General features: G+C 40.6%; 1 protein-coding gene across 1 annotated transcript in view; it reads left to right on the top strand.

Moving 5' to 3' along the window:
- KIAA1210 overlaps positions 1 to 22,380 on the top strand; it is a 41,554-nt gene extending 19,174 nt beyond the window's left edge. Inside the window, exons 3-14 of the mRNA XM_084294257.1 lie at positions 146 to 317; positions 4,615 to 4,744; positions 7,273 to 7,431; positions 8,759 to 8,824; positions 12,254 to 12,463; positions 13,678 to 13,780; positions 15,106 to 15,303; positions 16,114 to 16,344; positions 16,531 to 16,689; positions 17,450 to 17,601; positions 18,299 to 18,404; positions 22,095 to 22,380. Of these exons, the coding sequence (XP_084150383.1) occupies positions 146 to 317; positions 4,615 to 4,744; positions 7,273 to 7,431; positions 8,759 to 8,824; positions 12,254 to 12,463; positions 13,678 to 13,780; positions 15,106 to 15,303; positions 16,114 to 16,344; positions 16,531 to 16,689; positions 17,450 to 17,601; positions 18,299 to 18,404; positions 22,095 to 22,267 (1,859 nt within the window). The 3' untranslated portion in view covers positions 22,268 to 22,380. The remainder of the gene's footprint in view (positions 1 to 145; positions 318 to 4,614; positions 4,745 to 7,272; positions 7,432 to 8,758; positions 8,825 to 12,253; positions 12,464 to 13,677; positions 13,781 to 15,105; positions 15,304 to 16,113; positions 16,345 to 16,530; positions 16,690 to 17,449; positions 17,602 to 18,298; positions 18,405 to 22,094) is intronic.
- The last annotated feature ends 397 nt before the right edge of the window (positions 22,381 to 22,777 follow it).

Genomic DNA, 22,777 nt, shown 5'->3' on the forward strand with positions numbered 1-22,777 from the left:
ATTTACAAGGCAGCTGACTAGAACTCAATGGGCTGCTCCTGCTTGTGGCTGTCCATAAGCTTCCTTCAAAATTTAAAAGGAAAACATTCTCCAAGCTAAGCAACACCTCCAACTTCCATAAATTTTCTTTTTTCTCATGTTGCAGGAAAGAAAAAATCCAAATTTCAGACTTTCAAGAACTTCTTTGCCAAGAAGAAAAGGAAAGAGCCTCCACCTCCCAGGGGGGAGAGTAATTTAAAACCTAGCCAGTCCAGCAGCGATGTCAGCATCTCTGTGCTCGACGAGGCTAATGCACTTCATTCACCGAAGGAGGCTGGGTAAGCTGGCGGGGAAGGAAAATAAATAAATAAGGGCAGACCTCTTGCTGCAATGGGATGAAAGCACAGGCTGGCCCCTTAGGAGCAACCTCTGTCCAAGTTTGTGCAAAACAAGCCCTAATGCTGATGAAGGAATTCCAGGAATTTCCTCTTTCTTTGCTATGTGCTTCCAAAGCCATGGTGGAGAGGAGGGGGAGGGCAGCCAGGGGCAGGGGTGATCCAACCTCCTCCTCTGTAAAACTGCAGATAGCCCAGATTGTTTTGATTGGTTTTAGCTTTTGAAATATGTCTTGGAAGATCTGATCAGCAGCAGCTTTACAAGGAAGGATGATTGAGTACTGCTAGTACGGAGAATAAATGTAAAGTTGAGTTGCTATTTTTTAGCATAAATGGTGCTCTCTGTTGTGGTTGGGAGAACGGAAAGTGTGATGTGTTCTCAGAATGAGATTTCTGCTTAGTTTAACTTTTATGCTGCCGTTTCTGTACAGAGAACAACAGAAGGCCTCGAGTTTTGTGTCAGCCACCCTGAAGGGCTGAGCACGAGTGAGGTTTGTCAGTCCTCAAGGTGTGTGCAGAACAATTCTCAGGTCCCTGAATGGTGTCCGTTCTGAAACTTGTCCCTTTCAGTTACTGTAATAGGAACTGTTCTGTATCTAGGGTGGGACAACCCTCTGAATGTGGCTGTCTCCCACCAGGGGTGTCATGGATTAGTATCTTGCAGCCTGTAATTTGGCTGCTTTCCAGCCTTCCCCACCTCCCCTGTTAGCTGCTGAGGCTTCTCTTTGGTGTATCTTAGGCCTTGGGCTGTGGAGCTACAGACTAACCTAATGTGATGGCACGCTGGCCACATCCCACACTTTGCAGTGCGTTGTTAGAGGGGACATTGGACAGTGGCAGAGGTCACAAGTGGGTGACTAGATGCTGAAATCAACGTTGCTGCTAAATGCAGTGTATCATCAATCAGACCTTAGGTGCAGCTGGACACTACTGGTTTCTTTTGGTGGAGCAACTTGTAGGCGTTACTTTCTCAAGGGTACTTGTGCCTCCCTGCCCCATGTTTCCTCACTCTCTCTGTTATACCACTGCATCGTAAAAATGATTTGGGTTTCAGGAAACAAATAATCTCTTAATTTTGTTTGTTAGAGTAACAGCAGCAGAATACATAACACAACCAGCCCCTAGGGCAAGGGGAGTTATAGAGACTCAGCTGACCCAGTCCAAAAGGCTTAGAAATGGCTGAGCTTACACCAAGAGCCCATAGAGGAGTCTGACTTAAAATCAGCTGTCAGATCCAGAAGCTACATGGCCGAAAACTCTTTGGTCTTTCCCTTAACCAAGTACTTCAAGTCCAATTGCTATTTACCTCAGCGCTATCCTCCATTTAAAAATGTTTTATAAGACCAGAGATCAGGAAATGAGTAAAACCCCTCTGTTTTTTCCCTTAGAGATAGGATTGGATGGACAATGCAAAAAATTGAGAGGGTAAATTTGTATACCCTATTTGAAAACCCTATCGTGTCCAGGGTTTGAGCACACTTTGTAGATACCAAGAGAGACTGAACATTGTAATCCTTTGGAAGACCTGATCCTGAAAGCCAGTGGAAATACAGATTTGAAGGGTTTATAGTCAGGCCTTGTGCTTTGCAATTCCTGGCATACAGAATACCAAAGACAATCCTAAAACAATGCTGCTGTCCGTTTGTTCTTGAGGCAGAAGCACTTGTTTTCTTTTATTGCTTCTCTTCACCTTTTTTTTTTTTTTTAAACCATGTGATCTTTTTAAGATTTATTTTTTTTTGAATACTAACCAGAGACCAAACCCTCAGGTGTGCCAAATGTTTCTTGCAGAAGCCAAAGGGATGTGCTCAGATGTCATGGTGCTGCAGGGCATCAATGGGATTGGTCATCTGTGAAGGACAAGGGAGCATTACATGCCACTGCCTCTTTGTCTTCTGAGAGGCATGAGTTTTGAATGGAAATGGAAAAACTTCCATGATGGCAAGGTTAAAGCACGTTGTGTTGAGAGTCCCACCATTTCCTCAAGCACAGCAGCTTGAGGGGTGCTACATTTGAACCCAGTGAGCATTTGTATGGGGAAACCAACATTGGAAATACGGGAGCTAAAACATCTGGGTGTTTAGCTAACAGTGCGTTTAAACATCAGTGCAAATATAAATACACTGCCTGGAATTACACATGAATGTATGTTTGCACATAAAAGACTCATCTGTACTAAAGCTGCAGTTAATTCTATATTTAATCCAATGCTCTTTTTGCCACTGCCAGGCAAAAATACAGTAATTCTCTTGCAAATGCAAATAGAATCATCTAGGCTGGAAAAAACCTTCAATATCAAGTCCAACCATCATGATGTATATGTAGAGAGAAAAAGAAAGGAAGAAAGAATGAAAGAAAGAAACAGGTCTTGTACTGACAGACTAGAGAACAAAGAAACCTCTGCTTTTATTACTAAACAATTCCAAGTAAAAGAAATGAGGAAATGCCTGATGGAAAAGGTTAATATATCCTAATGCATGTGCATTCCATGCAATAAATAATAATAATAAAAAAACAGCTAATGACAAATATACATTACGGTAAATAAAAGCTCAGTGACACTGGCTTTCTGAATGCAGCAGTTATTATGTCTTGCCCGTGTACAGTGTACTTCATGCTGAAAATGACTGAATGCAGCAAAATTATTGTCTTGCCCATGTAGAGTGTCTTTCATGCTGAAAATGGCTCTGTAAAATCTAACATAAAGAAACATGTGATTGCTTTATTCACTTTAACGATGAAATAAGAGAAGGGCTTACTGGTGCGTAGAATTGCTGCCTTATACATCATCAGACACTGACTAGTACATATTGTGAGAGGAAGCATGAACTCTGACCTGTGCTGTGATAGAAAGAGCTCAGGCTGTCTTGGACACTACACAAACATAGAGAAAAACTATTTTGCCCTGCTGTGAGACTTGGCATAACTGTATGCAGGATGCAGGAGGCAGATGCAGGAGGAAAAAGAGTAACTTGTGTTTTTTTATTGTTGTTTTTTTAATATGTCATATTTACATTATCAAAGTTAACTGTCTTTCAGGGCTTTCCTCTAAATTAAAGAGAGAATGTGAGACTAGGCAAATAAGAGCCCCCTTCTATTTTGTTTCCTTGTAGGAGGCTGTTAGACTTACTGGATTTTCCTTGTCAAAGTTTTGTTTCTAATTGTCTTCTCTTACCCTGAGTGAAACTTTCAGAGGCAGTGGGCGTAACCTGGGAGGCAGCAGAGCCAAAGAATCCTTGTAATTTGGAGGTTATAAGGCTGGCAGCCAACAACACGAGTATTCTGTTGTTTCCCAGTTAAGTGCCAGAATGTAATCCTGAGAGAGGCCATACTTGTGGTCTTTTGGACAAAATAATGTACAGACAGTGCGCCTACGCTTGTGGAACTTGGTGACTAAAGGATCTGGAGCCTTCCTTGTCATGCTACCCAAGTGCAAAATATGCCCTGCACAGCCTAGCAGACCAACCCCAATCAATCTCAGTTGATTATAACTCAATTAACAGATGTAGTTGGAACTCATCTGTGCTCCACTGGGCTGACCACTCAGTGTACATAGAAGTAGGGCAGTGATATCTTACCTGGCTACTCTAATTTGGCCATGGCTATGTAGCTGTGGCCTTGGATGCTTGTCCCATCTTTATTTGGTATATGTTTGGGATCTGGTGGTGTTCATGATACAGGTGAACAGAACTGTATTTATTGCTGGACCCAAGAGGATATCAATCAAGTTTGTTACTGTAGTGGAATTACATTTTCTGGGAGCATTTGCAAGAATGGGAGAAACAATAGAGTCTTTGGCAGGTGTGATAACACGAGGCTGCAGAGATTGCATCTGGAATGTCCCAAGGTGGACCCATTCCCACCAAAAGAGGGCACAGGACTTTTGTGGCCCTCCATTGCCCTGTAGGCTTCCCTGAGGGTTGGAAGTGTCCAATTACATGTTGGCAGCACCTAATTACCTTGGGTTCTCTTTCTAGCTCACAGAGACTTGGTCACACATTCAATACAGGTACCACTTACATCATACAGTAGACACTTCCATTCAGTCAGCATCCTAAATGTTCTTCCTTCTCCCTTCTGAGTGTAGAAGGAGCTAGCAGTGACTGCCACAGACAGCTAACATGCAGAAATCTGAAGTGGGATGTATCCCACCCTGGTCTCTTTATGATCACCACGGTGATGTGGTGCAAAGGAGTCTCAGAGCTATACGCAGTGCAGTGACCACTCTCCTCCCTTCCAGGCCCAAAGGAAGCATGGGAAACAAAGCCTTGTCGCATGACAGCGTCTTCATTTTTGAATCTGTACCAGGAGGTGTGGCAGGGGACGTGTCATCTCAGGAAAACATACCTGGAAGAGTGAAAACTTTGCAGGTGAGAACATCTTTCCCTCATTCGTGGTGCTGCTTTGTATTAGCTCTCTCCTAGGAAACTCTCTTATGCCTCTGCTGTGCATTGTAAGACTTTGTTGACTGAAGCGTCCAAAGCCAAACAAAGTGACTGCTTTTGGATCTGCTCTGCCTCTTGGAAGTTGCTTCTTTGAGCACTTTTGGAGCTTTAAGCCTTGCCCAGGTCCCATAACGTACAACTGAGATGTTTCCAAGAGTCCGTGGGCTGGATCTTTCCTTAATGAGCATGTCCTCTTCCAATGGGATTCCTATTCTTTACTTCAGAGCTACTGTTTTTGGACTAAGGCTATTTATACTGCAGAGTGTCCCTTACACTGTTATTCGTTATAAAGGCATTTCTTTTTTGAACGTCTAGCTGCGATGTTTTCACAGAACATGCTAGCACCAGGGGCTGTGTAAGTGTGTGTGATGATGGATATGTCAGGGCATTCTTAGTGACAGCTTTATTTATATCATTATTCTTCCGCTCTCTGCCAGCAAAGGATACTGTATTCTGCTAGGTCATTTCCTTCTTCCAAGGCACATACCGAACCCTCCTTGACAGCTCCCTTATCAACTGTTGGTTTTATTAATTGCATTCAAATAACTGCCCAGCTTAGAGCACTGAGATAAAAGTTTAAAGTTTTTCCAGAGACTGAAAACAAACTCTTGATAAAAGGCAGCCAAAGGCTATTGAAATTCTTCCTTTGCCCTGTGTGGGCTTCATGTTGCAAAGCACAATTGCATCACATATTAAGTAATAGAGGACGCACAGAGGGACTTGTTCATCCATAAGGAGGCAAAATAAGCCAACCTTCAATTCAGGGTATTTTTTGCATAACAATAGGAGAGGCAGGAGAAGTCATGTTTATATATGACAGAACTCCATCAAGGGGAAAAAAAGCTCTTTTCATGCTATCTCCAGCCCACTGTGCCCTCTCTTCATCCGTGCATCATCCTCCATGGTGACTTAATACAGCCAGCACTATTTTCATAGCCATAAAGGACAGTCTGTTTCTGTGAGCTTGACACTTGTCAGACAAAAAGCCAAGCACTAACAAAAGCTGATATTTTCTTAGCAATGTAGACTTCTACCAGTAGCAGACAGACTGTAAATTCAAAGTTTCTTACTGTAACACTTTGCTGTCTACATGTAATGAATTTAATAAATCAAAGATGGGAAGTTGTGAAAAGAGAGGAGAGCAGAACTGACTCTCCGTGTTTTCCTTCCCATGAAAGGCAGATATGTTGTATGTCTTACTTCTTTTTGCCCATGTATTGCAATCTTTGTGCAGTTTGTCATCAGTCCTGCTTTTGCAGACTGTATTGGTGAAATTTACTTCACTAATGCAGGTAAGAGGGCAAGAAAGCTGTTTAAACAGGGACATTGAAGGATAAAAGGATGACATTGTGGTACCCTGTGTAGCTATAGGAGTTATGTTCCAAGTAAATCTCACTGAATAAGAATGACAGCTGCTTAGATTTATTTTGCAGAGATAGAAATGAATGCATAGCTTGCAAAACAGCATAGAATTAGGCCTAGAATTTCCAAATGTGGTTTAATAAGCAAAGGACCAGAAAAAGCAGGTCTGTATATTTATCTTGGGGATATTTGGATGAGACATTTGTAGTTGTGGGGATATTTGGATGAGACATTTGTAGTTGAAGGACAAAGATTCTGTTCAGACGTTGTCTGTATTCCAGCTTTGACATAGCTGAAAAACTTAAGCCAAGAGTTTTTGTAATGGTGTTTCCTGAGTTTTGAACTTTTTTAGTTTGAGGGAACATCTGGCTGCTTGTGAGGTTACAGACTTTGTTTGATTTTTCTAGGGTCAGGGCCTGCCAGAGCATTTTTTTGTGCAATCTTGGAAAAGAAACTCCATACTCCTTCACAAACAAAGTTGTTCCTGGCTGTTGTTATCATTCTTGCTGTAGACAGGACCAGGATGTGATGCTGGAGAAAACTAACAAGCAATTCATTCGGGTGGACCAGAATTGAATTAAGTTGTCTTTACATAAGAAGTGGGACTCAGATAATTGTGTGACAGAGGGTAGTGACACACTGACAATATCTGGGGAAGGGCTTTGGGAAGGAAAGTTGTCCACATAAACTTGGGGTTGGGAACTGTGGACTGACAGTGCTTTGTGGGGTTATATGTGTGTCCTGATACATGTTATCATTTAAAGAATGCTTAAATCTAAAAGAATTTTTAAAGTTTAAATTTAAACATATTAAAAATCGTCTAAGTTTTCTGGCATGGTAAAATTTGTTTTTGATAATTTATGGAATAAAACTGGTTTTAATTTAGTTTTGTACAGAAGTCTGTTCTAATGATGGGTCCTTGATGAGAGCAATTAAATAAAATCTAATTAATGGCTGTTTCCTGTGAATAGTCTGTGACTTCAAATATTTCTGTTAAATAAAAGATTCTGCATAGGAGCAACTGGGATAAAAGCATCCAGTGTCCCCTGTAGAGAATGCCATTGAAAGTCTAAATTTCTTTTCAATCACAGCTTCAGTTGCAGCAAAACATCAGGTTTGGATCACCTCCTCTAGTTATAACTGGAAAGAGACTGGAAGATGCAGGTGCTGTTTCTGAAGATGATGGATTACCTAGAAGCCCTCCTGAAATTTCAACCCTTCATGAAGTTCTGACAGATTCAACAAGCAAGGTACAATCACTACGTCACTTTAGTGACCTCCTGCATTGAAAAAATAAAATCTATCTGGGGAATGGGAACACCTTTTACTCTATACCCACAAAGATCTGTTTCAAAGCCATTTTTCATTCATTTTCTTTTATGCAATCCATTGGTATTGTGACATGATGTTTGTGTAGAACACCACAGGAGTTATTCATTTCAGGCCAACATTTGTGAATGAGGAATTAGCATAATTCTTTGGTTCATTAAAGTCTGTTTGTACTAATGAACTGTCTTGTGGTTTAAAAGCTCTTCCTCCTGCCAGACACTTTTTGATAGAACAAATCAGTCAGAAGTAGAATGAATTACTTAAGTGCATTATGGACTCATCACCATGAGGGATAGCTAGGAACTGGCCTTACAAATACTCCTGAGTACAGCTTTCTGTGGTTTTATGTAGATCTGTGCTAGGGCAGCTGTGACCTATATCATTAGAGAAAGAGGAGAAAAAGTCAGTTGATGTAACTGAGTGATGTAACCAAAGTCAAGGCAGTGTCTCCTGGCAGGTGCGTATAGCAGAAAGTATAAAAAGTGAAATTTTTACATGTGAGTGTTGTGTGACTGTGACTATACTACTTCCAGTCTGAGAACAAGCTGAGGTACACAGACTGCACAAACTTCCCACGTCTTTGAGCTCCAAAGAGCTGGAGACATTGGCAATTTCCTGCACTTGTGAAAGAGGAAGAGGTTTGGGATGTTTCAAAGCTAGTGAGGAATACAGAAATAATGAAAGCTGCAGAAGAATCTTAAACAACTACTGTTTTTAAAATGAATTAGCTCAAAACCAGGACAATGTTAGTTGAATTGACAGGTGAACAGTGAAAATCCTATTAGCCTGGTGTGAATAGGTGTTGATGGGGCTCAAAGAGAGTCTTGGGGTTAGTTCTTTCTTAAGAACTGCCTTTCTACAGCAGATGCATGATTTTGGATTTCAGTGAGTATGTAAGCATCTGTAAATTTGAAGATCTTAAAACAAAAGCCAAAATACAAAATAAGTAAACAATGTATTGGCTCAATTACCCATTAAAGTGTTTGTTGCTGTATTGTATATATGTCTATCACAGTGTTTTGGTTCTTTGTGGTCGACCTTAAAGGCATATCTCACAGCAGGATAAAGTTCTCCTACTTTGATCTCCAGTGAACAAATGAAACCTACCCTGTGAGGCAGGAACTTTCCAGTGACCCTTCCTTTGTCTTTCCTCTTGTATTTTTTCATAATCAGTACTGTATATCCAGTTCCAGGCAATTCAGTGTGATACTTCCTTTGATTTACCCTTTTCCTTATTTTATCCCACAGTCCTCCAACCCTGTTCAGCGTCATAGCTCTTTGAGTTTAGGCGGGACAGACAGCGAAGATGAACAGGTAAATAGCTGCTCTTCCTGCTAATGAACTTTCCCAAGTCAGTGTGTATGGTGTCGGTATCGAGCCAGTGCAGTATTCATGTTATCTGTTCTGGGTAGAATATATTGTAGCAAACCGTTCATGAACAGTTGAGAGCGATGCAAATGATACTGAAATCACACTCTTGCAGAGTTTTGAATATGAACCAAATAAAGAAAGGCAGAAATCTACTGGTAAGTGGTTTGTGTGAACAGTGTAGTCAGCTCTGTAACACACTGTGAATCTGTAAAGTTACACAACAGAAAACTGGATAACATAGTAGGAAAGCAAAACACTTCAATTCTTCTTCCGTATCCCAGTGCCCAAATAACACCAGCACATACAGTTTATTGAGTGCACCTCCCTGTTGGCAGTGGCTTGTGAGCAGTGTCCTGCTTCTCTCTCATCACTGCAAAGAATTGCAGGATCTGTCATTTCGGGCACCATGTATTCCACAGGAAAAGGTCTGTGTTAATTCAAATTTCACTCTGGATTGCAAATGACCATCAGAAGCAGCAGGTTCTGCTGTCAGACCATCACATTCTATTCCTTGACCAGCCTGGAAAAATTTACTGAGGTTTTATTTTTGGAGAGATGCCTAGGTGACTTTCACCTTTACTGTCCCTGCTGGTTGAAGCTGAGCTAAACTCCTGCTCAGCTCATGCTCTCAAGGGTCAAGCAGAGCTAACCCCACTGCCGAGGAAGCTTTCCTTTCCATTTTCTCCTTGGCCAGCCTTTGAGAAGGGAGAGAGCAGCCTTTGAGCAGACCAGCTCAACTTCCCTGTCCGTGGTTGAGATCAGATACTTTCCTGCTTGGTCATCCCTAGATCTTTTGCTTTAAGGATAGAAAGATAAAGACGTCTCCCTCTCTGAGTGTACTGCTAGTCAGACAACCCTAGAGCCTCAGCTGATCTGGGTAACTTAGATTGTCATTACTTCTTAATAACTTACATATTTTATTGTTACTTCAGTGTACATGTTATTAATGCATCTCCTATTTTATATTTTGACTAAAATACTCCATTTTGTAAGCTTGCGTACTTTTTTTTCTTACTGTATAAAAAGCCCTTTTTTCTCTGGTACTAAAGTTTGAGTGCTTTCAGTCCTACATCCTCATCCCCTATGAGAAAAAAAGGCAGGGACATGAGAAAACTTTTTTGCACAGAATTCCCCTCCTTAAAGGGTCTTCCCTTTAGGGATTTGGCTAGCTTCCCAATACTGCAGCATCTGTTCCTTTACCCAAATATTTTTCTTAGTCATCCCAACATGTTTATATATATATTTAAAAAAAATCCTAAAAAAAATCTTTTTTTTTTTTTTTTTTTAGTAGCATTTATACCTATTTTTGTAATACCAGGATTTGAACTTGCAGAAGTTACTACATTAAATAACCTTATTCCAAAGATGAGGAAAATGTTGAAGAGCACCAACAACTCTACACCTTATTCCATTTCACAATATTGTATATTTAGTAGAGGAAGAAGAGAATTGGATCCTAAGCAATTTGAAGTTACACACAATGCAGTGATTTATGTTTTACTCTTGTATTGATTTGGATGCAGACAAGAGTTACTTAATGTTTTTTCTCTGTGTTACTTTGCTGGGTTTTCAAGGACCTTCATGCTGCTGCTGCCTCTGTGGAAAACCCTGATGTCTGTCTCACCCATGAAATTCTCTGTGCCTTCCACATTAATAGACACCCATTTTCTGATTAACTGGAGATAAATGTGGAGCTGTCACTTAAAGCCAGCATCAAGTGACTTCACAGAGACATTAACTGGTGTTTATACCGCCTTTGCCAAATAGCCTTTACAGAAATCTAACTTCCTTCTTGGTATCTTCAACCCAGGCTGATTAAAAACAAAGCATGGTCTCAGCTTCTGGGGCTGAGGACATTTTTTTGGCACAAACACTCTTTAGGATATCTGCCTCCTAATTGCAGCATTCTCTGTGTGCAGCCTCCTGTACACAATAACCAACAAATACCAAATTTATCTTACACTCAAACACAAATGTGGAAAGTCTGTCTCTGCTCCCCTGTATTTGAGAGAAGACACTGTCAGTGCTCAGAGAAAAACAGTGGAAATCCTCAGTGGAATAGGGAACTTGCCGTGTACATGCAGTGGTGGCTCAGATACTAGTTGCACGTGGTTTGTACATTAAGTAAGCAGAACTATTAATTCTGTAATTGGAAGACAGAATAACTTGTATATAGAAATGAGTAGCTGTTATTATTTTTGTAAGTTCTAGTGATCCTTACAGGTTTAGCATTAATTCTGTAGAACTATAGTAATAGCTCATTAACAAGATAACAAGAACTATAATAATAACTTATTAACTAGACATGTTCTTTCTCTTTTTCATCTTGTGTAAATATTTCATGAGAATAATCTATATTTATTATAATATGTTCTGTTGGGATTTGTTTCAGACCTAGGAATTAAAAAAAAATATATAAAAAACAATAGAGAATAAGGAAATTAGTTGTAGTTACCTTAAACACAAAGTGTTGTACCTAGAGACTTTTTGTAGGTTAGTTGGCAAGATACTTTCATTATCTTCAAACCTTTATCAGCATACATGTTGCAAACTCTGTGTTGTACCTTAAGCTTAAAGAAAACCAAAATTCAAAGGCCAAGCACAGTTAAATGGCTGCTTTACCTGGCTCTTCGGCCAAAGACAATGTAGCAGGTGTGTTATACTGAATGAAGCATGTTAGGCATGTGCGAAATTTTGCAAAAGCCTGGTCAACGCTTCAAAACCGTAACAAAACCAGTCAAACTGCAATGTTTAGGGGTTTCTCTACAAACACTTCTGTAAAGCCTTTCTTTTCACAGTGTAATCTAAGGTTCTTGCTGCTTAGTCCCCCAGAGAAGCATTGGTGTGAGGATGAGACCCACATCACTATCTGGACAATGGTTTTGGGACACTTGTTGAGAGAAACATTTGTTTGTTTTTTTCTGGGAGAGTGGATATTAAGAGGAAAGTGGTGTGGTAACTTTCTGAGAGATAATAAGGAGAAAGTACCCCTGGTACTTTTGTGGCTTTTTAATAACGCATTCCTGCAGCGTGTCTCATTATCAGGAAGAAAAGGCAGCTATAAAAACTGCACCAGTGTCTCCTGCTGGTGCAGGCATATATTGCAAATGGCTTTTCAGATAGTGACTGGGCAGGGGACAGCTGAGGCTCTTACTGTGGGAGAGAATGAGACAGGTATTTCTCACTTCTGTGTAACATACAGCTGAACACAGAACTGAGTAATTTCTGTGCAGAGACAACATGAGACATGCTTTTCAAAGTAAGGATTTATGACCAAAAGCACAGCCATTTCAGGCTTATGAAGGGGAGTAAGCTAACAGAAATGTGGAGAAGCTGAGCAAAAAGTATAATGCCATGTTTGTGTTTTTATAGATACCTTCTGGAGCTTCCTCCAGGCCTATCAGTCCTTCATCCTCTGCTGCTCTTGGGGCCCCTGGCTCACGAGGCAGCAGCTTCCTTCCAGTTGACTTCACCATCCCTGCCAGTCCCCTGGGCTGCCTGGACACCTCAGCAGCCAGGCACAGGATTGCCATAAATCCCCGGAAACAGAAAGGCTTCATCAATAAGAATCAGCAAACCCAGGTAAGTCTTTTCTGGAAAAGAATCACTGTGCAGAAAAAAAAAGTGGTTTTTATTTTATTTTCTCTTTTTTTTTTTTTTTTCTTTCCTCCTCATGTCTTTTTACTTTTTTCCTTCTTCTGTTGGAAGAGAGCAAAGCTCCTATTTTTTCAGCAAACCAGAAGTTATTTCAATTTAAAAGGAGCGGAATAAAAGTGCAAATTGTTGTTTTTTTTCTTTTCATTACTTAGTCAAAAACATTACAGGTTACATTTCATTTGTAAAAACATCTGTGTTGTTTGAAAAGCTACTATTCAGTTTTAAGCAAGCCCAAATCTATTTCCACAAACAATTTCAGATTAATTTAATTCATTGTATGTCAAGGGAAAGAGTGAGGGGTCTTAAGAAGGGCTGTGCCTCTGCTTGTGTAGGAATCTGTTGCTGAGATGGATGAAAACAAATGAACATAGCAAGCCTTGAGATCTCTTCAGGGGCCCTGAAAAGTAAAATTGTGTGACAATGGGATGAGAGACTCTTTGGAAAATAGAAATTAGGATGAGATGCATCTTATCCTGATTTCTAGGAAACATTGAAGATTAAGTTCACCAGACAGAAAAGTCTGGAATGAAGCTGGAATGTGAGGAAATAAGGAGTAACCCTTCTATACTGCATGTTCCCCTCCCTGTCAGAGAACCATGCATGAAAATCTGTCCTGGAGTTAAAAGTGCCCTGCCTCAAGGAAGAAAGGGAGCAAAGGAAAATCAGGAAGAGTAGAATATTTTTCCCGAATCATTTTTTCTTGGAAACTTGAGCCCTACAGTGTCTTTGCTGGATATTCTTTGTGCTGCAGCTGGTGTAACTGTAGTGCTGAAGGAGAAAAGCTAATTGTGGAGGTGCAATCAGAGATACCAGAACTGATGATGGTGATGTCTCTGGCTTGCTTTGTTCTCTGCCACCAGGTAGCTAGGGTGATGTCTTCAAAACATGTTCATTCTCTTAGAATATGTGAATCTCAGAGTGTTTCAGGGATTCAAGAGAGATCAGTGGGCTGCCTTTCACATTTTAAAATATGAATGATTTCTAGAATCTTAACTGGAATACCACATTACCCACAGCATTGGTAAAAATTACAGGAGAGATTTTGTGGCTACATGTTTTGTGTATTCATAAATGTCCATGTATGGATAAAATACAATTTCTGTGCATTATTCTTAGAACATCTTTCTGTTTCTCATTAGGTGGAACACCTGGAAAATGAAGCATGTCTTCATGCAACTCCAGAAAAGAAGGGAAATTCAACAGAATTACCTGAGAGTGACCAGCATAAAACTGATTGGGAAGGTAATGCAAACTTAGGAATTGCAAAGATAATGGTTTGAACTCTTCTACAAAAGGTTAACAGAACCTATTTGGACTGCAAGTCCTTTCAAACTAGGCAACTTCTTGGTTTTAGATTATAAAACCAATCCTGCCTACTAAATTGTGATGATGGGAAAAATTATGTACTCCAGTCAACAATATGGTGCTGAAATAGTGAACTTTGAGTGCAACATTAAAAAAAATAATAAGGGAGGTGAATGTAGCATGTTCAGAAGTACTTGTGCTACATGGTTGACTAGAACACATTGTTTGGGGACCCGAGTTCCTTGAAACTCAGAAAAAAATTAACCTCAGCATTGTATGTTATGTGTTCAAAATGACTTTAATTGGCTTGTTTAACAGATCTTCCTCTCCTGCCTCCCATCGTATCATTTGAATAATAACTAGTTACCAGTGTTAAAACAATTGTAAATTATAAAAGCGATTGAAATTTCTCCAAAGCAGCACAGAGATTTTTACCTTTAGCACCATATTACAAATGCACTAGCTGATGGTAATGCTATACTGTAGAGGAAATGTGTTGGCATCTTGTTTTTGGGGCAGACTCAGGACCTGATGCTGTGGGATGCTAAATGCCCTATCCCAGGAAGCTAGTGTCTGTCATTTACACATCTGAAGCACTGAGGATTTCTGCTGATTCAGAGGAATGAGTGTCAGGGCAGCTTGGTGGTTCTCAGCTACTCAGGGAGGGTTGGATTTACTTTAAATGCATGGTGCAGCTGATAAAGGGTAACACCAGCCCTCAGAAGTGTTGCTGATCTTACTCTGTGTGCACAGATTACCGCAGTAGTCCCTCAGCCTGCTTCACAGACACATTCGAGTTTGTGTGTGTGGATATACCTAACCTATCCAGATGTTCTGTAGTCCTGATGGAGCTCCAGGAGGCAGAGCTACCTGATGCTGAGGTGTTCTGCTCAAATACATAAAATCATCTCGATCATTCTAGGCAGCCTTTCTAGGCATACACATGAAGAAATACCTAGGGAAATCCAGATGTTAGCCTTACATACGTGCAAAAAAAGAACTAAACAACAACTGATTTGGTACACCTTAAGCTGACAACAACTTTCAGTGGTTCCTGGCATTAGGTATATTCAAACTACAAACTCTCGTTAGTTTTCTTATCTGGGCAGTCTGTTTCTAAATATGCTTTCAACAGCCATATTTCTCAGATAATGGCAGCCAAACATGGGGAAATAATGCTAAATGACTGCATATCTGAAATGACCTACTGATACAAACAGTGCTTGAATTGTAACCTTGTGCTTCTCTTTTGTTTAATACAGGCTTATCAGCCCAGGTGGAATGTGGTGCAAAGGAAAGTGGTTCTAAGGAGACGCCAGGTGTAGAATGTCCCACTGATGCTACCCCTGACTCCTGTGAATCCACGCTTGTGGCAGAAGACTTCTGTACTTTGCTGCAAGAAAGTGAATGCCTGCCAGACATGGACCATGGCTATAAATCAGCTGCACCCCTTCTGAGACGTGAGCCTTCTCCAGAGAACCTGGAGGAACAGCACAGTGCAGAAGTGCCATGCTGTTCAGATGAGTCTGCTGGTGAATTGAAATTACATCAGCAAAATACCAATATTGAAGTATCTGCACTTCCAAAACCTCAACAAACTGAAGTTGGAGCTGTTGCACTTCCAGGCATAGTAGCAGCTGACTTGTTTAGTAATGAAACAGAAACAGAGACCATAAATATATTGGCAGATGTTGTGCAAAGGTCCCCAGCAAAATCTGTGGACCAAAATAACGAAGACCAGAGAAAGGGGGATGCACTGTGTATTGGCAAAATAGAAGCTTGCCTGGGAACTATTCAGAACTGTTCTAACCAGTCTGTCTCAGATACTGCACAGAGCACTTCACAGGTTGCTCTAGCTGATTCAGGGCCTCCTTCTGACATCAAGACAGTGGCTGTTCTGAAGTCTGAAAACAGTTCAGCAACAAGAAAAGACAAAGAAACTTATGAAATTATGGAATTTCAGTCATCCAAAGGCAGTGCAGAAAACAAACAAGACACTGCTGCACCTGTGTTAGAAGCAGGTTGCGTGCTACCTCCCAGTAAACTGGATGAAAGTTTTAAAGCAGAAATACCTTGTCCTGCTTCAAAGGGTAACCAAGTCAGTCAACAAACCAGCACATCATACACTTCTGAAAAACTTTCCATTGGATGTCTTGCTTCTTCAAGTTTGGCTGGATTAAAGAGTAATATCTCTTCTAACGATGACAGTAAGGAGCAGGTAAGCAGTACAGCTTCTCACAGAAAAACAGAGAAAGACAGTCGATCTTCAGAAGAAAATGTAAAAAGTCCGCTAAAGACTGCGGCTGCTAAACCAGTTCGATTTACCATTGCACCAGCATGGCAGAGATCTCTCTCAGGGGGTTCAAATTCAAAGGAAGATTCCTATAACAGAAGTTCTCCAACCTCCCCTATAAAACCAGAGTTGTTTGAAGGAATGACAAAAGAATATGCAGGCATCCAGGAATCCACAAAAAACAACCCGGATGGATTTGATCGAGACTGTAAGGATGGTGATTTGCATTTGAATTATTCTATGGAATGGGCTGACCGTGAAGCACAAAATTTTGAAAATCCGTTTGGGGTCAAACTGAGGAGAACATCTTCTTTACTCAAATACCAAAATGAAAACCGTGCTGAGTCTCCAAAGCTGATTCCCTCAGCTGCTCCCACTGCTTCTTCTGCTTCAGCCAAGGAGGATCAAAAGTCAGGGGGCAATGGGAAGCCACCTCCAGGCCTTCCAGTCAGCACAAAATCATTTGTTAAAAAAACAGATCTAGAAGACAGAAGTCCTCCCGAAACAAGATCAGAAGAAGTGTCAAAGAAGCAAAATGGTAGTAAACCTTCAGGTATTTATATCGTATTTTTATTAAAACATTGTAGAAAACAGTGATCATATAAGACCCTTGACAGAATGGCAAACAAGGGATAGAAATCCTCTTGAAAAGGATTGAGTTCAGCCTTGAGTTTGTTAGCACTGAAATTTAATAGCTTGATCATTTGGTCAGTCAAGAGAATTCTTGGCTTATCTTACTGAGGGGTGTGTTCCAGCAAGAACAATAACAGAATAATAGCTTAAGGGCATCTGAAACATTTCTGGTACAACCTATTTCTGCATGTAGTTGGAGTTTTAATATAGCTTTTTAAAACCTGCTTCTGTTTTGTAGTTATTTTTCCAGACTGAAACAACTCAAACCTTAACTAGGAGTTGCATTTAGGTGTGATCTTTTTTCCCTACAGTCACTTAATTTAAAATACTTAAAAAGTGAAAAGGCAGCCTGTATTTTACAGCCTACATGAAAAAAGAATGGTTATCTTACTCATTTAATTTGCAATGTAAGGATGTTTTTTCAAAGGCAAAATCCGGTTCACAATGATCTCAGTGGGAGTTCTGCCATTGACTTAAACGGAAGCAGAGTCAGGTCAAAAACTCCAGAATAAACAGAAAAACAGTTATTGCCAAGGACAGAATCATCAGGGAAGGTAATTTTATCTCTGCAGTGTTCAAAAAGTGTTACAGATGCTGAAGGATTTAAAATACAAAACACTTTAGCTTCAGACAGACTTGACCTAAATCCCTTCTTTACTTCAAAAATGCTTCTTTTATAGAAAAAGTCTCCTCTCCACATTTGGAAACTTATTCCTCTGAACCGGCTTGGGTCTCCATGGCAAAACTAAAACAAAAGGGTTTCCAGGGCCACCCACTTGCCAAAGAACATAAAGCTGAAGACAAAGCGTCAACCAAAGTGGATCAAGAGGAGGTAGAGTACCAAGTGAAGTTGCTTGGGTGTGAATTCTGGACCAGATCCTGTGGGTATTTGTGCACACTGCTCATTGACATCTTGATGTGAGGCAGGTTGTTAGCACTACTTGAAACTGATTTTTAGGACTGGTCTTAGAAATCTATTAAGACACACAACTGATAGAAATAAATAAACAAACGTGAATACTGTGTGAATCAGTGGTTAGTTTCAAAGCTGGGTTATATGTCCTCTTTCATTATTCAGACCTGAACCTTTTCAGGGCTTGGACTACATAAATACATTCTGAGCAATATACAAGAGCTGCTGTGAGTTGCAGCAGCTTCCTCGCTCTTGGTGACCTACAGACAGCATTTGCTGTTCTGCTCCAGAAACTGTGTACTGAAGGTCTGGCCTTTCCACTGTCTCTTGCATATATTCCCTGTGCCTCTTGGGCAAGCCCTTCAATCCCCCATCTGTCAGAGAGCGAGGAAAACTTGCTTACATGTGCACTAATCCTCTATTTGTAACAGCTGTCTTTTTTCTTGCCCTGTCTCTCCCTACCATAGGATGCACCCAACTTTTCCTGTCTAGCTTTTGCTGCATTTCCACAGTTAGGCTTGGAGATGCTGCCAGGGCTCCAATAGCAGGCTTTATGAGAGCAACTGGCTGGCAGGTTTCTTATTTGCATTCTTTTCTTCTCTTCCTCCTTTTGTAGCAAGTGATCTGTGCGAGTGAGAACATACTGAAGAAGAATATGTCTTCTAGCTTGAGCTCTCAGGATAAGAAACCACAAATGAAGACCAGTATTTCTGCTGCAGCAGGTATTCTTGTTCAGTTACATCTTTACATAGTGGCTGTAATTTACGCAAGTAAGTGGTGAGAGTGGTAGCTAATGGGGGCAGATTGCTACCTACTGAATAATCGGAATACTTTATATAAAGCCTGTTCAGACTGTAGTTTGCATATAAGTCCTATATGTATTACATCACATGTATTTGTTGTATTGGTTTGCTCACTCAGCAGAGAAAGCAAGTGATGAACTTTTATCTCCATTGCCAGTTCATGGAATGGCACATAAACAATATGGTTATGTATTAGTGGCAAAGGTCAATACTAAAGAATATTTTCCAGGGAGCAGTTGAAGTTGGAGAGTGTCCAAAAAAGAACAGCAAAAAAGGTTGGGTCTTCCAGACCTACAGTCAGCCAGGAAATACTGATGGGAGTGGGAGTTGTTTAGTCTAGAGAAGAAGACTTTGCTGCAGAGAGGAAGAGACTAATTTTTATGCCCTGCATGAGCTTAAAATGCATTGGAGAGGTTGAAAACCTTCATAACAATAAGAGTACTCAAGTACAGAATAGGATATGTTGCACACAGAGGGTCTTCAGTTTCCATTGCTGGATTCATTTAAGAAAAGATTAGATAAACATAAATCGAGAATTACAAAGGTAAGAGTCAGTTCCACCCGAGGGTGGAACTCAGAGTCTGAATGGCCCCTCTCCTGCCCAGAGAACTGTTATTCTCTGTAAGAAAGATGCAGGGGAAGAGTGTGACTCAGACATCGTGACTCACATCTCTCTTCCAGGGCTACTGCTGGGCTGCAACTTATCCTTCCCTGCTTACTCAGTGTGGTGCCAAACCTCAGAGACACACTCCAGCTAGATAGACATAAGCCAGGTCTTCAGCTGTAAAAGCATCTTGTGCTAGCTGAAAACCATTGATTTCAGATGCTGCCTAAGAAGATAAGAAATGCTGCACTATGTCAGAGAAGTAGCTTTTCTGAGATGATGTCTAGAATAAGCACATGCACCTGACTACTTTCCCCTTTTAATCCACCAGCACCCAGAATTGTTGTATTTGAGATACTAAGTACATTGCTGCCTGTTCCCCATAGTAGTTGTTTATAGGCCTTTTGTCCCTTTTGGAATTTACAAGTGCTACAACATAAGCTTTCTCCCCTACTACAGGTAGTGACCAGCTGAGGATGTGGAACAGCAGAGAGGATCAGATGTCAGCTGCTAGCCTGATGTCTTGTGTGTGTGTGTGTTGAAAATACAATTAATAAAAAAAAAAGAAAAAGGATTCTCTTACAGGCCAACTTCGTCTTACAGTTTTAGGTGCAAAGAAAGAGATGAGACGTAGACAGGCCAAGAGTTTTGCTCAGATTAAAAGGAAGTCTTCCTTTGAAAGGCTGGCACAAATAGGCTGGATTTCTATGTGTTTTATCATACAAACCGTGGAAGCCACAAAGCTTTCAGTAGCAATATAGAACTGCACAAAGTGCACTGCTACTCATTTACTAGAACTCATACCACTTGTAGGCCTTGCAGCAGAATTTAAAAAAAATTCTGCATTACCTCTCCCCAAGAGCTGGCCTAGTTTCCTGACATCCCCCTCCAATAATAGCATTTATAGGGATAGTCTAGCCTTCCACTCTTGGAATACAGCAAAAAGCTCTAACCATAGCTGATGTTTAAGGAAAACACCACTCCTCAACTGCTCAGAAAAGCATGCCCTAATGCTTAGGAAGTGTTCAGCGCTGTAAGCACATGAGTAGGAAAAAAGGAATCCCAAATGTAACCTCTCCTCTTTCCTGATTTGGTTCCCATTAGCATAGATAGCAATTTGTCTGGTTGAAGGTGCTGATTGTAGAAAGGATGTAAATTTAATATCCAGAGGAGTTATTAATTTAGATTTTGCTTTTTGGCTTATGTTAACTATTAACAGTTTTCTTCTCCTTTGATGGGTGGCTGAGGTTTTGTGTGCAATGCACACATCCTGCACACAGCAGCAAAAGCCAGAACAACTCCATGTCATCATTGAGCGTGCCTGTTTTGGTATTGCTCTGTGGCAGCCCAAGTTCAGACGTTTCCATAACCATGTGAAGATTTCTTAGCTTGCCTCTTCTCTCTTTCACTTCACCCTAAGCATGGTGAGGTTTGTCCCAAAGTCTGTCTGCCTTCAAATAGGGATGAGCCACTGTTTTGGGGTTTTGTTTTACTTTGTGCTGTTTAAAGCACATGTAGGGTTTTATATTTACTTTTGCTTATTACAAAGAAGGAATTCTCCCAAAAAGTGAAAGTTCATTTTCAAAATTTCAGTACAGTTCAATTTCTACATCCCTTTCTGAAAAATTTACTGCATATGTAGAGCTGCAGCCTGTTTTTAATGGATGGTACACTTCCTCCAGTATTCCTAAGTATAACCTGCCTCCTGCAAGGACTACCAGCAAGCCAGGGTTGTTAAAAGATCAGAGACCTCCTAAGTAGCAATATGGAACTTCTTTGGCTTTGATCACGAGTGTGACTGGTAGAGCTGACTGACATTTTTCATTGATTTAAGTGCAAGCTAGATCAAGTTTCTTGTACTCAACATTGCTCAAGTCTGTGTGTGGCCTCTGTTCTTGTGCTGGAGCACAGCAGCCTCATCTTGCCTGCCACATGCCACACGCAGGCTAATAAGTATGAGAAAAGGTTTGTTTTTACCCAGCTTGACTTAGACATAGAAATAAAGTAGTGCCTGGGTTGAAATGGATGGAGAGAGCACAATGCTGAAAGACTTGTGAGCTATGTCTCAAGAAATGAGAGGCTGCATCTGTTCAGAGCCCCACAGCTGCCACGAAGCCCCATTCCAGGTTGTCTGAAGATACCAATCTTGAAAATTCTCAAGCAAGATGGAGGGAGGATGCCTTTTCTAAATAGTCATACAAGGAGTCATATCTGCAGTCTTCTGTCCTTTGTGAGGATGACAGGCTTGTGTTAGGCTGCAATTAGAAGGAACACCTAGCTCCACCAGAGTCCCGCCTTCTTGGCTTACAAGCCCAAGAACATAAAACATTTGACCTCTACCTAGTATTTAATCATCTTGCTGGAGCAGAAGGATTTGTGCTGGCAGTGAAGACTGAAAAGTAGATCTTTAAACTTCTCAGAGTTGAGAAACATATATCAGTTACTTTTAAGTCCTCATCAAGCCTGGGGTGATCATTGCCCTCTAGACATTTTGTTTCTGTTTTCCTGTACATTCAGGAGCCGCCTTATTTGATTTTCTCGCTGCTTACAGAGCAGAATAAACCCGTGGAACTTCTTGCTATGCCCTGTCATGACAATTAGGAGTTTGAAAAGATTAAAAAATGAATTAGCCAAGAATATGTATTGTAAAAATACCTGGGGCAAAAGTCTGCACATTTGAAGAATTTTGAAGAACATCTTGACATATCAGGGGTTACACACTTGGCCGTTGGGACTGAGGAGAAGATTCTTTTACAGGCAGATTGTCAACTAACAGCTTAGTGTCAGTTTTTCCATTGCAATAGTTAGTCCTAGCTTTCATTGTAGCTGGAGCAGATAGTGCCAGTGATACCCAGTTTAACAATTCCTTCAACTTTTATTTTTGAGTCACAGACTTTCTGGGCTGTAAAATGATTTGCTTGACAGAGAAGGAAGTATTATTGGCAGAAACTGAGCTTTTAACTCTCTGGCCTTCTGATGAGTGATGGATATCTTGTTGTTGGCAGGTAAAGTTGGACCTATTGCTCAGGAAGCATCTGTGATTCCTGCTGTTGAAAAGGAAACAAGACACTCCTCTAACCTGCCACTGACACCATGCAGCCCTGCTGAACCACCATGGCTATCCCTGGCCAAGAAGAAAGCCAAAGCATGGAGTGAAATGCCCCAGATTGTACAATAGCAAATTACACAAGCATCCTTCTTTGTATTGCCAATAGCTGTGTTAACTCCATTTAAATACTTCTTTACTGTGATATTTTTTGAAAAATAAGAGACTTAGAACTTTTGATCAGACTGTTGTATGTAAAAACACAGTGAAGAAATGCCATCTGGGGCATAATTTTGAAGTATTAGGAAGCTGAGCATTTTCTACTACCAACTACTAGGAAAACTTGATCAAAATGTTATATACTTACACGTTTGACTAAAAGACAGTGTTGTTCTAAGAGGACATGCTTCAGGCTTTTGAAACATTTCCCTTGCAAAATGTTTTTAAAGTTTCTATGAACGACCCAGTGTTTTGTGCAATGTAGCTTTGGCAAAGAAATTAACGTATGCTATAAAATAGACATGATGCTGTGCACTGACGCATCATGACTCACGGGCATTGATGTCATCACACTTGTGTGTAATGCTCTGGGATGGACAGTCTGACTTTGCTTCTGATTGTTAATGGACCTATCTTGTGATA

Source organism: Netta rufina, assembly GCF_964035555.1.
Source record: "Netta rufina genome assembly, chromosome: 12".
NCBI classification, from domain to species: domain Eukaryota; kingdom Metazoa; phylum Chordata; class Aves; order Anseriformes; family Anatidae; genus Netta; species Netta rufina.